This window comes from Neltuma alba, unplaced genomic scaffold, assembly GCF_004799145.2.
Source record: "Neltuma alba isolate B1F8T4 unplaced genomic scaffold, ASM479914v2 tig00010270_pilon, whole genome shotgun sequence".
Lineage (NCBI taxonomy): Eukaryota > Viridiplantae > Streptophyta > Magnoliopsida > Fabales > Fabaceae > Neltuma > Neltuma alba.
In genome coordinates, this window is record NW_021635195.1 from 307965 (window position 1) to 322619 (window position 14655).

Genomic DNA, 14655 nt, shown 5'->3' on the forward strand with positions numbered 1-14655 from the left:
ATGAAGCCTGAGCGTTTCTCTGCATCATCATTTCTGAAAGTTATCAATATTCTTCACTTGCATTATCTCCTTACTCTTTTCTCTCTCTTTCTCGTCGTTGCCGCTGGTTTACTCATCGGAATCGCTCTCTCTTTGCACCTCAAAGACCTCTCTCTCAACTTTCAAATCCAACAGTTCTTTACCCCATCCATTGGATTAAAACAATTGTCACCGTACTCGCCTCCAAATCCAACAGTCTTGACCATCATTAATATTTCTTCCTCAAATCGGACAAAGACAGAACCTTTGACGACGTCGTTAGATGTTCATGATCGTCAGAATCAGACAAAAACAGTAACCTTAACCCGAAAAGGTCTGAAAGATTTCTTGAAACCTCCGGAGGCAATGCATGGTATGAGCGAAGAAGAGCTGTTTTGGAGAGCTTCTGTGGCTCCAATGGTTGAGGAAGCTCCATTCGATCAGACACCAAAAGTTGCATTCATGTTTCTGACGAAAGGTCCTCTTCCGATGGCTCCTATTTGGGAGAAATTCTTCAAAGGAGTCGATAAAGACTTGTATTCTATATATGTACATTACCCTCCATCTTTCAATCAAACACTTCCAGAAACTTCAGTCTTCCATGGCCGGGCAATACCAAGCAAGGTAATTAGTATGTTTAATTTATATTTATTTGATTGGCATATATATACATTTCCTGTGTACTGTTTTTGTTTTTCTTTTTTGCGTTCATTGAATGTCCGCAACTGTGGGCTTTTTTTTTTTGTTTTATAAAAAAAAGTAAGAAATTAAGCTCCAGTGCTAAGTCGTTAATTAGGTTGTAATATTGGATCGCAAGCATCATAATTCATAACATAGGACTAGCTTTTCTTTTCTGATGTTATACTCAAAGTGTGATAATTATTAAGTGATTATATTCTCCAAACAAAGAGATTTTGAGGAGGGATATTTTTGGGATGTTACCATTAATTTGTCAATGTGATCGACGTTCGTTAACTTTAGGGGGTAATTCAGAGCGCATTAGACAGTGTTCACAAATTAAAGAAACAGATTGATTTTTAGATCGATCTATCTGTATCTGTCAAAAACATGTTACGCCGCATGATGAAACGCCTAGTTTAACATATGTAGAATAGAAATGGGCTTTGACAAAGGTCGATTTTGTGTGATTTGGCTGACCATGTCGTGTAGGTTTCAAAGAGCTAGTACGCGCTATTATTAGTATGGACGTGAGCAGCTGATTCTAGCTATATTCCCAAATTATAATTTGTACACAATGTAAAGACAATACCGCCGCTACAACAAATATTGATATTACAAGTGCATATCAATGGTTGTCTTTTAGGATTTGTCCCTTTTCATGCATCTCTGATCTGATTCTATTATAACGAATTTGCTTTGACTTTCCATTTAAGATTGATCATCACCGACTATTTTATATATATTCGTTATTCACATGCTTCTCTCCTCTTGTATGGTCTTTTCTGGAATTCTGCTTATGAAATATATATATATATGTGTGTGTGTGTGCTTATATATTAATTAAACATTATATTTCGCTTCCAGCTCTTGTTAATTACCCAAAAAAGGGGAAAAAGTTTGCCGAGTCGGTTAAGCTCTGTCTGTATAAACCTGTCTGGAATAGAGAATTGCTTGTGAAATAGGGTTTTGATGTGTGCACACTTATATAAATGTTATATTGCCAAAGCCTGCAATATAATTGAGCATTTCTAATATATAAATATATATATGTATAATTATTTTTAATATTAATCTTATTTGTCTATATGTTATATGCATAGGTTAAGGTCAAATTTCTCAGCTTGTTAACATGAGCACCATATTTGAAAGTAATTAATTGGTTAATAACATGGAGATCAAAAGCAATAGTTCATTTAATATGTATGCTTGTCAAGGGGTGCTTGAAAAAGGGTTAAAATGGAACTGTACTATTCATCCAACCTAATACGTATGGAATGTTCGCAACCAAACATAAATTATCGTATTTTCGTGTCTTGTAATTTAAGGTTGCCTGGCAATCAATATATTTCGGTTGCATACTTTTCTTTGATTCCACTCCTTTTCCAAGCCCAAGACAGAATCCGGTTCCTTCCCCTTCCAAAGCCTACTTTTCCACATTCTCTCCTTCAACTATTTCTCAATTCCTTCCTTTCCTCCGACATTGTCTCTAACATGCATCAACCAATCTATGTTAAACAAAAACATATATATTTTCTTTTTTTTGACCCTTGCATTTTTGGGTTCTGAACATGCAGATAGTGAGGTGGGGCGATATGAACATGATAGAGGCAGAGAGACGCCTACTGGCCAATGCACTGCTGGACTTCTCAAACCAAAGATTCGTTCTCCTCTCAGAATCATGCATTCCTCTGTTCAACTTCTCCACCATCTACAACTACCTTGTCAACTCCTCAAAAAACTTCGTGGAAGCCTACGACATGCCAGGTCCTGTCGGCCGTGGACGCTACCGTCCCAAAATGAAGCCGCACATCAAGTTAAGCCAATGGAGGAAGGGCTCTCAGTGGTTCCAAATAGATCGAGCCCTGGCCCTCGAGATAGTCTCAGACGAGACATACTTCCCAGTGTTCAAGAAGTACTGTAAGGGCTCGTGTTATGGTGATGAACACTACTTGCCTACGTTGGTGAGCATCATGTTCTGGGAGAACAACTCCAACAGGACACTGACCTGGGTTGACTGGTCAAAGGGTGGGCCCCACCCTGCGAGGTTTACGAGGATGGATATAACAAACGAGTTCTTGGAGAGGATGAGACATGGGAGTGTTTGTGAGTATAATGGGAAGAAGACGGACGTGTGTCATTTGTTTGCGAGGAAATTTACGCCTCACGCTTTGGATAGATTACTTAGGTTTGCTCCCAAGTTGATGCAATTCGCTTGACTTTTTTTTTTTTTGGTTAGCCTCTAATGTATAATTCTCTTTTTGATTTGTCAGTCATTTATCCTGTGATAATGTATAAAAACTCCGAGCCACACATTTTGTTACAGAAATTAATTAATTTTAGAGTAATTTTTTTGTTTGTTGATATTTTTTTTAAGTAATCAAACGTTGAGCACCAGAAGCCCAGAAAAACGAAGCCCAATATGATTTGTTTTTTAACTTATTTGGATAGCATAAAAATTGGTTTTTAAAAACACTTTTCTGTAAATTGAAATAAATTATTTTATATATTTACTTTGTATATAGTAAAATTATTTTTAAAACTATGATTTGGTTTCATCTAAGTACTACTCTTTGAAAGGTTTCTGGGCACAGAGCCCTCCCACCGACAGAAATGAACGAGCTTGCTTGGGGCTGTTACTTAAAAAATGGAACTGATCGGTTTGTCTTTTTATGGGCCTGACATTAGTTGGGCTTGTTGACTCTATTTCCCCCCAATTCTATCGCAATGAGCCCCAAAAAGTGAATTTATAATGCAGATAAATTTGATTGATCATCAACTTCAAAACATGAATTTATAATAAATGACAATTACAACATACGTAATTCATCAAAAACAATATCAATATGTACTAGAAAACCTATTATAAAAATTCTTAAGCCATAAATAATGGGGTAAATCTTTAACTCCATGTAAAATTCGGTACCCCACAATGTAAGTCGATTATATAGAGACGCGCACACAAATATATAACTTTTACATAAAATTACATTATTATAATTTATATAATAATATTCATAACCATTTTCTTTAGGGAAAAAATGACCAATGATCTAGCTCGTGGCTCCGCCACTAAAGACCTGTTTGGGTGACCCTCAAAATCATGGTTTGGGAGGCAAAATCATGGTTTTGGTGAGATATCATCCAAACAGCATCAATTTTAGGTCAATAATCTGAAACCATGGTTTGGGTCAAAACCATGGTTTTAGGAGAAGTGAATTCATTCTGCTTATGGCTCAAATTAGAGAGATGATTGTGCCTGTCAGAGTAGATCTCAACAATAATATAACTTTAACATTTCTCAATTATTTTTTTATAAACATATTTAACATCATATCTTATAAACATATATACACATATTAATTATTTATTAATTACATTATCTTATGTATTATTAATTGTGTTGGTAAAAATATATTATTAACAATTTTATTCCTTCAAATTAAAATATATCATAAAATTTATCTTTTATATAATTATCATATTAACTTATGTTTTTTTTTTAGTAATTTGTATATATAAAAAGTACTTCTGATAATAACTGTCCAAACACTCTCACTTCTCAAAATCACCTTTTTATAAAATCTATTTTTCACAGACTCTATTCTTCCCAGAATCTATTCTCCAAAAGCTATTCTCCAAACCATAGTTTGGTTTTATCCAAACACACCCTAAGTAATACTCTAATAGTATGCTTTTTGATTGAGTATGGAGTGTTCTCTGGAACCGTCTGTTGCATCATAAAACTATACTATCTATAAACATGCATGATGAAGCTTATTTTAAGATAATTTATTGAACAAATATATATCTTGAAGGCTTGAATGAAATAATAATAAAAATAATTGTCAATGCATGAAATTATTAAGACATTGAAAATTGACCAGCGGTAGGACTACCTAGAAAAATGTTTCGTGTTCTAGAAAATGAATCACAATGATGTGCCCATTAATTCAATAAAACCTTCTAAAGGCCTTCGATGTCAAGAAACATATTAAAATGTAAAACGCTGCCAAGCCACTTTCAATCAACATCTAAAATAATTTATCATCGCGACAGCTCAGGTTTGTGTTATTGTCAATGACGTTGCCGGTTTCACTGACTAGGAATTCCACATAATGAAAATTGAATTCTGTATGAGACTCAGATTTTCAATCTAACTTTCCCCGGCCGGAATCAATTTATCTTTGAATGTTCGACATTGAGAATGTTATCTTGAAAGAGGGGCTTTATAAGATTTTGAATTTTTTATTTCCGATAACTAGCTCTTGAGATATGATTCTTCTGACAACCTGTACTTGTTACAATGATGTTTTCATTGAGATTTAACCAATCAAAATAGGAAAAATTACTGTAGATTCCCACAGAAGAGAATTTACTACTGAAAGGTCTCATGAAATCATAAAATGTATATGAGGTCCCAAGGGACTTTACAGCAAAAAATTTCAAACGTGCAATTACTTTCTTGCCCTTCTGCTTAAAGAAAGAAACTGAAGCACACGATTGAGAGAAAAACTCCTATAAGTTGTCATTTTCATGAAATCCGCCGCCGTCTCGTTCATGTCCATCCTTGTGTGCTCCGACAGCTTCAATCTCCGGCGAGGTCTGTCAGTGTCTGCTCGGTACATTGTCGCTCGCTGCTCCGCACTCCGTCGGTCTCTGGTCCGCACTCAGTCGGTCTCTAGTTGGACGCCTCCAATCTCGTGCACGGTCTGTCGGTCGCTGGTTCGCACCCCACTACCACGAGCCTCGTGGGTTCCATCGTCGATGACCTTCGCACCCCACTGCCGGCGAGCCTCTCTCTCTTGGTATATCATATTGATATTATTTATTACTGGTATATTTAGGTGAGACGCTTCTCAGTTTCAGAGCAACAGTTGGCTATTGTGTAAGTTGTATTATTTAAATTTCGAAGTAATGTTGGCTATTGTCAATTGTTGTGCATAAGTTGTTATTACAGTGATCGAAGGTTGTCATTAACGACCCCATGACCTATCCTGTTATGTAGGATGGAAGACTTGTGTAAGTTGTATTATTTAAATTTCGAAGTAATGTTGGCTATTGTCAATTATTATGCATAAGTTGTTATTACAGTGATCGAAGGTTGTCATTAACGACTCTATGACCTGTCCTGTTATGTAGGATGGAAGACTTGTGTAAGTTGTATAATTTAAATTTCGAAGTAATGTTGGCTATTGTCAATTGTTGTGCATAAGTTGTTATTACAGTGATCGAAGGTTGTCATTAACGACCCCATGACCTGTCCTGTTATGTAGGATGGAAGATTTTTGTAAGTTGTATTATTTAAATTTTGAAGTAATGTTAGTTATTATCAATTGCTGTGCATAAGTTGCAATTACCTAAGTGGAGCGATTCCAAATGAACTAGGAAACCTATCACAGCTCAGAAGTTCGTGAGTGCAGTATTTTAATGTAGTTTCTGGTTCATTTCATCCAATTTATGTTGTTATAAGGATGGACAAATCTCATTCATTCATTCATCATATTCCTGTATTTTCTAGGGTTATATCAAGTAACTCCCTCAGTGGGAATATACTATTCTTTATATGTTGTAATTGGTTGCTCTATATGTTGTCATTTACTATCCTGTATGTTGTCATTTACTACTCTATGTTATCATTCACTAGTATGTACGCTGTCAACTGCTTATTTGTATGTTGTGATTGGTTGGTGTGAAGGTTGTTATTATCTTGTGTGCAGGTTGTCATTAGCCTCTGTTAGTTTGTCGCTTGCTTATGTATAAGTTGTAATTTCCTGCTGTTATTGTTGTCATTCGGTTTAGCGTGGATTGTCATTGGCTGTTGTGTATGTTGTGAATGGCACAAATGTAGGTTGTGATTGTCTGATGTGTAGGTTGTGACTGTATGCTGTGCATGTTGGATGCTTGTAATCCCCTCAAGAAATCCATGACTTGAAGGTTGGATGCTTGTGGTGGCTTGTAACTTATCAGAACAACCTGCATGGTGATCAAGTGCTGTCTTTGCTACGAGGAAACTCCCAAAGCAAGAAGAAGAAATAAACAATGAGCATAGATTGTATTTAGTTTTTTTTTATTTGACAGCTAAATGTAAAGTTCAGATTTTGTTTCTTTATTTGACCATGTAGTGATAGCTAGATGTTAAGATATGTTAATGTGTATTGACATCATTTACTGATTATGAAGTTTTTGTAATGACATTTATGTGTTTTGACAAAACAGGAAATTCTTCATTCCATACACGGATTATGTCCACAAATGCAGACTAAATAAAACCGGATAAACAAATGGTAACCATGATGACATGATAGGCATATATCACAATCATCTCTGCCACATCCATTTACAACCTCAACGGGGGTTGCTGACAACCCGAAAACAAGTGGTTAACAACTTGGGCAGTGTCCCTGACAAATCACTCTGTGGGATGCCACAGCTTCTAAATAGATTGTATTATCAGCATATATAACGACCTTAAAAAAAATTAAGAGCATTTTAAAGTTATTAACAGCTTTAATTGAACCCAATAGGATTACAGTAGATTTTTACTACAGCAATTCATTTACAACCTCAACAGTGGGTGTTGACAACCCGAAGAGAAATGGTTAACAACCTTCGCAATGGGCCAAACAAATTTGTATGAAAACTTATCAGCAATGCTGTACCTATATAGTGCTTGTCTAAGGGCTACTGCATTAGGAAAAATTTATCCTTCTCCAATAACCAGACCCTTTCACTTTGTTGAATTCCTTTCCGAAATTGGGGTTGACATCATTTCTGAACCACATGGCAATGATAGTGGGTCTTCATTAAACACATTGGGTGGAGACATGGATAATGCATCTGAACCTTCGAACAAGTCTTCCATCCTACATAACAGGACAGGTCATGGGGTCGTTAATGACAACCTTCGATCACTGTAATAACAACTTATGCACAACAATTGATAATAGCCAACATTACTTCGAAATTTAAATAATACAACTTACACAAGTCTTCCATCCTACATAACAGGACAGGTCATGGGATCATTAATGACAACCTTCGATCACTATAATAACAACTTATGCACAACAATTGACAATAGCCAACATTACTTCGAAATTTAAATAATACAACTTACACAATAGCCAACTGTTGCTCTGAAACTGAGAAGCGTCTCACCTAAATATACCAGTAATAAATAATATCAATATGATATACCAAGAGAGAGAGGCTCGCCGGCAGTGGGGTGCGAAGGTCATCGACGATGGAACCCACGAGGCTCGCTGGTAGTGGGGTGCGAACCAGCGACCGACAGACCGTGCACGAGATTGGAGGCGTCCAACTAGAGACCGACTGAGTGCGGACCAGAGACCGACGGAGTGCGGAGCAGCGAGCGACAATGTACCGAGCAGACACTGACAGACCTCACCGGAGATTGAAGCTGTCGGAGCACACAAGGATGGACATGAACGAGACGGCGGCGGATTTCATGAAGATGACAACCGATAGAAGTTTTTCTCTCAATCGTGTGCTTCAGTTTCTTTCTTTAATCAGAAGGGCAACAAAGTAATTGCACGTTTGAAATTTTTTGCCATAAAGTCCCTTGGGACCTCATATACATTTTATGATTTCATGGGACCTTTCAGTAGTAAATTCTCTTCTGTGGGACTCTACAATAATTTTCCCATCAAAATACTATAATAGATCTCGTCCTGCTCTTTGGAGTATATCATGAATACCAGTAGACATTACTACTGTTGCAAACTTTATTAAAAAAAAAAAACTAGACATCTAAAAATACCTTTTATTCAGTATTAACCCCAATTAAGTCAGAATTAATGAAGGGTATTTTTGAAACAAGATTATTGATAAATTATTGTTTTCTCCAAAATATTTTATGCTATAAAATATGAAATCACTGCAGAAACGTTTTGTAAATGAAAATAAAAAAAATATTTAGTTTTTTCATTTCCCACTGTCCTGTTATCTTAGGTATTATGGTTAATCAATTTAGAATTTCCAGCTTTTATCATTGTAACACATGAAGTGGATGCTTACATAATACAATCTATCTATGATGGTGTAAGCTAGGATTATTAGTTGGCAAAAAAAAGTAAGGTACAATTATTAAATATAATTTTGATTTGTTAGGGGTTTAATTTTAAGAATCAAAACTCCGTTGAGTTTTCGGTTTTCATTGTTTTACATAATAATCATTTCAAAATGGATTTTTTTTCTCAGAAATCTGTAGTCAAATTGGAAGTGCTTTATTTATTTATTTTTGCCAGAGTGCTTTCTTCGTTATTTGCAAACAATAAAGGAAAAAAGAGGATAAAATATCCTAGAAATTATTAAAGAATAAATCAGTGCATGTGAATTTCAAAATTCTAATTCAGATCCCGTACCATTTTTAGAATTTTCAAATCTTGTAAAATCATATAAATGCCTTTTACTATTTTTTTTCTTTTTTTTTTAATTTTAAATATTACCACCTCAGCACTTTTGGCAGCTGGAACTCCTATGCCGGCGACCCTGACGACAGCTAGCTGCTAAAACTCTAGCCGCATGTCACCAAAACTTCGGTGACTAGTCACTAGAGCTCCGATGACTACTATTTCTTATGTATTGACTACTTTTTTTAGCTATTGACTACTCTAGTATGATAATTGACTACTTTCATTTTTAAAATTTTGATGATTACTTTTGTTTAAGTATTAGATACTTTAGTTTTGCTATTGACTACTTTTGATTTAAAAATTCAAAAATATATTAATGTTGTTGGAGATCTAGTGACTACTTTTGTTTGGTTATTTACTATTCTCATGTAATCAATAGCTATATAAAAATAGTTATCAGAACTTCGAAAACAAAAGTAATCAATAATTAAACTAGAATAATTAATAGTTATATAAAAGCAATCACTGAGAATAAAGATATTGTTTTCATTTCACAAAATTTTAAAATTTCAAAATAGTACAAAAAGTTTGATTTAAAATTTTAAAATTTACTTACCCTAATTTGCTCTTCAACATTTTTAAAAGTATTTTAGTGTCTTTTTCCCAACAATAAATGCACCATCACAGTTTTAAAATTTGCCTTTATGTTGTTTTATCACTTCTTTTTTGCGTATCGGGTCAGGGAGTAAAAAGAAAACTTGTTTATTACGCGCGTTTAAATGGACCCAAGAAGTGCAAGTAAGCCGTGCAAAAAATATTAATTAATTGGAATAATTCAACCAAGACTAAGTCTAAATTAGAGCTTTGAAGCCTTACGTGTTAGAATAAAGATCTTTCCATGTATGGCAATTGAACAAGTTTTCCATTCTCCGAAAGTTTACATTTCAATCTCTTTAATCTTCAATCCAAACTCCAACCAACACCCTTCATTTTCCCTCCCTCTCCACCCCAATGAAGCAGCAAGACCGTATTTACACAGTCCCATATCTCCATCTCTTCAATCCTCAATCTCCATATCTTCTTCACTGCTTCTCTGTTTTTCTGCTCTTTGGCTCTGTTTTGCTCATCGGGATCACTCTCTTTATCAATGACTTCTTCCTCAACTTCCACATCCAGCAATTCCTTGGCTTCACTTCACCTCCACCGCCTTCAACAACCAATGTTTCTTCATTAAATCAGACCACAGAAACAAAACCCTGGTCAATAAGTATTCAGAATCAGACCACGGAGACAAAACCCTGGTCAGTAAGTATTCAGAGTCAGACAGAACCTACCTTAACACAACATGGAGGATTGAATGATTCCTTGAACGTTCCTCCGAAGGTGATGCATCATATGAGTGATCAAGAGTTGCTACGGCCAGCTTCGAGGGTTCCTAGGATTCAGAAAGTTCATTTCAGGCACACCCCTAAAGTTGCATTCATGTTTCTGACGAAAGGTCCTCTTCCATTGGCTCCTCTGTGGCAGAGATTCTTCCAAGGAATCGATCCTGGATTGTATTCTATCTATGTTCATTCCCATCCTTCTTTCAATCAAACACTCCCCAGAACATCTGTCTTCTATGGCCGCTCAATCCCAAGTAAGGTCAGTTCATCTTGCCATGAATCCACTTCGTTTACATTTGATTAATTAGCATGCACTAATCCTGTTTTCTTTTTGTTTCAATTCAAATTAGGACTATTAGAACCCCATTAATAATGTGTGTGTCCCAATCGCGAACTGTTTGAGTAAAACCGAAAAAGTTTCCCTAAGAGTTAAGATTAATGCATAAATAATATATACACACTAACTTCTTGTTTTCTTCCAATACACTTAAAGTGTAATAGGAATTAATCGGGTCTCCTGATCCCCAGAAGAGCTCATATTATTTGAAGTATTTTTGGGGAGAAGCACCCAATCTCAATTTCATTTAAGCTTTTAGGGATTTCATAGCTTAAATGAGAATGCAAAAGGAAACTACTAATATTTTCATGTTTTGAAAAATGAAACTGAGCCTCATTCTACGCCTATTTTAGTGGACATTACTCACAAAACGTATTACAAGGGTAGCATGTGAGGTGTGTGATTTGCTTGAACATGGCGATCAACATTTTTTCGGTTTTTGGCTTAAAGAGACTTCTTCTTTTTTTTAATTAAAAAAAGTCTTTTTCATTGATATTAAATAATAGTTAAATTGCTTTCAAATTTCAACATCCATTATATATTTATCATTCACGTTCTTCTTTCCTTCTCTGTATACTAACTTAAGTAATTAGTAGACAACTACTTGTGCATTTTCTTTTCTTGGGAATCTAAGCATATCATTCTTCAATAAAATATTTTGAACCCAGATCCTGCATGTTATAAAAAACCAAATTCTGAGTTGCACCTGTCCGCACGAACCTCAACATAAACTTTTTCATGTGCAAGTTTCTTGCACATGAACTAGTGAAGGGTTTGACATTCTATTAAGAATTTTATGGAACATCCTAATTATGAGGTCATCACATATTCATGATTGGTATTTAATTCAGATAATTGTACTTTGGATATATTTTACAGAACCTTATTTGGGGTCGCCCTTTGGAAGGGCAATTTATGTCTCTACATGAGCATATATTTTTCCATGAACTCTAAAAACTATTAAAAAAAAAAAAGCCAGTTTCTTTCTGATTGTTATTGGCCCAACGAACTAGGAAAGAGGGTTTGAATTCCCCATTACTTTTGAGATAAAATTACAACAAAATTGATTAACTAAATCTGCATGCAATATTTCCAACATAGAATATTTCTTTTTTTTAAAGTGTGCTTTTTTTTTGTGCGCCCATATGCTTTTAGGTGTCAGTGGAAGCGATAATTTCTAAGGGAAAAGTAACTTTCGCATTAATATCAATTATTATATTAGAAAGGGAAAATTTACATATATCACGATGTTAAAACGCACGTACACAGAAAGTATTTCACTATAATCATTTGCACAGAAATTCAATGCAACGAACAAAAAAGAATCAAAGCAATGCATTTTTTACACGAAAAATTATGACGTTTAAAACTAAAAATCCATCTCTAACTTATCAACAAGTTGGTTATGGAAGCAATTCGTTCCACATTTTCCTTCGATTCCACTCCTTTTCCAGCTCCTAGGGAATTCCACACTTCCATATTCCAACTTTTCCTAATTCCTTGCTGCCTACTTTATTGCTCTCTAGAAACAATAATTCTAGATAGAAACAACAAAGAATAAGAATAGCACATGGCAATCTTAAAGAATATACTAAAATGTATTCATGCGGCCCAATTATGGATAGGCCTCTCTTTTCCTTCTTGGAATTGAACCATGTTTTGTTAATTTCAATCCACATTCAGGAGGTAAGATGGGGGAATATTGACATGATAGAGGCAGAGATACGGCTATTAGCTAATGCCTTGCTTGATTTCTCCAACCAACGTTTTGTTCTGCTCTCAGAGTCATGCATTCCTCTCTTCAACTTCTCCACTATCTACAACTATCTCATGAACTCAACCCAAAACTATGTGCAAGCCTACAATTTGCCAGGCGTAGAGGGAGGACGAGGACGTTACAGTTCCCAGATGAAGCCACTCATTAAGCTTAACCAGTGGCGAAAGGGCTCACAGTGGTTTCAAATCAACAGAGCCCTAGCAATTGACGTAGTCTCCGACAAACAATATTTTCCAGTGTTCAAGCGCCATTGTAAGGCTTTTTGTTGTGGGGATGAGCACTATTTGCCCACTTTTGTTAGCATCAAGTTTTGGAAGACCAACTCGAACAGGACTTTGACTTGGGTTGACTGGTCAAAAGGTGGAATCCACCCATCAAGGTTTGTGAGAATGCATATAAGTTATGATTTCTTGGAGAGGCTAAGGCATGGAAGCACATGTGAGTACAACGGAAAGGCCACTAATATTTGCTATTTGTTTGCAAGGAAATTCATGCCTGACTCTTTGAATAGGCTTCTACGGTTTGCTCCCAAGATAATGCGATTCAATTGATTATTTATTTGAACATACAATACCCTTTTGGATTCAACTTGTTCATTCATATACATACAATGGCTGGGTATATAGTTTGGCGCCTCAGATAGGGCCAGAGAATATTTCTAAAGGGCATGATAGTACAAAATTTTGTACTATTAATGCTTCTTGTGATGTACCACAGAATAAGATTAAGAATTATCACACAGGATCCTCTCATCTTCTCCTCCTCCAATTTCCTGTCAATTTGGAGAGAGAAAGGGAGAGAAGGAATGTGTCCGATCCATTCTTTGTTACTATCTCCATCGCCTTGGAATTAGCTAGATAGAATAGCCCGATCAGATACTTGGTATTTAATGTTATATACATGAACAACCAGTCAACTGAAGTTTAAATGTCATTTTGATTAGTATAACGTTAGATTGTACATAACAATCAAATCAGGACATATCTAGTTCTTTGTTTAATACCATCTATATCAATGTGAATGATAGGATGCCAAAATGTTTTTTCTTATCTTTCTCGCTCATTGTTATTCATACAAGGGGAAAAGAACACTAATTGGAGACAAAAAGCACCCAGAAAAACTGAACGAGTAAACAAAGCAAAGCAGGTCAAACATTATGCAGCAGAACTGGCAACAAAATCACAGTAAAATGAAGACAAAAACACCCCAAAAAATGTGGAGGAGAAATCAAAAAAAAAAAAAAAAAAGAGCAAAAAACACTAGAAATTTGTGCGGGTAGAATGTGACACCAAAAAGCAATATAATGGAGACAGAAAAAAATATAGACAAGACGAAGAGGACAAAGCAAAACGGATCAGGCATTATGCAGCCAAACTAGACAGACATCAGCAAGACTAACAAGATAGGAGGACCAGAACCAAAAGGAGGCATTGCCTCGAATATCTCATCTCTGTTGTTATCTTCTTCCACTAAGAGGGTGTTTGGGAATATCCCGAAATACTTTTGAAAAATATCTTTTCACATGTTGAGGTAAACTCCACTGAATATTTATCTACTTCCACGTATTTATTTATTTTGTATATCATAAAATTACTTTTAAAAAACACCCCCTTAAAATTAGTCAAGAACGATGGGGACAAACCTTTCTCCTCCACGTATGTTCAGTTTCGCCTCCTTGAGGTGCGGCAGTGCAGTGAACTTCAGGGCTGGAAAGAAGGCAAATTCCCCAAACTCCTGAGCCTATGGCTCTATTGAACGGTGAGTTTCACTTCTCCAGAACCTGTGAGTCTGATACTGTTGCAGAAGCAGACGATTTGGATTTGCAGAGGAAATGGCGACTCATGCGAATGAGGAAGAAGCCAGCACTGGGATTAGGAGAGAGAGGGAATCTAGGAATTGATTTCATGAGTGGAAGCGGAGCCCGGGGCGCTTCAACTTCTGTTCACTTCCCCTCCCGCCCTCTCCTGGATTTCTCGTTTAGCCCGTTGGAGTGGACTGCGGAATGGAGGCAATGTCACTTTCGTACTTAGGCTTACGGGTCAAGCACATGGACTCGGGCCCTTAAATGGGCCCTTAAATTTC

At 36.0% G+C, this 14655-nt stretch overlaps 2 protein-coding genes across 2 annotated transcripts; both read left to right on the forward strand.

Moving 5' to 3' along the window:
- On the forward strand, nt 1-2915 carry LOC114755461 (glycosyltransferase BC10-like). Its single transcript, XM_028944344.1, has 2 exons — nt 1-642; nt 2274-2915. Exons 1-2 carry the CDS (start codon nt 1-3, stop codon nt 2913-2915), a joined length of 1284 nt encoding a protein of 427 aa, XP_028800177.1.
- A 7170-nt stretch (nt 2916-10085) lies between these two features.
- LOC114755462 (glycosyltransferase BC10) lies at nt 10086-13573 on the forward strand. Its single transcript, XM_028944345.1, has 2 exons — nt 10086-10718; nt 12480-13573. The coding sequence occupies exons 1-2, from the start codon at nt 10086-10088 to the stop codon at nt 13122-13124; spliced, it is 1278 nt and encodes a 425-aa protein (XP_028800178.1). The 3' UTR covers nt 13125-13573.
- Nucleotides 13574-14655: the final 1082 nt, after the last annotated feature.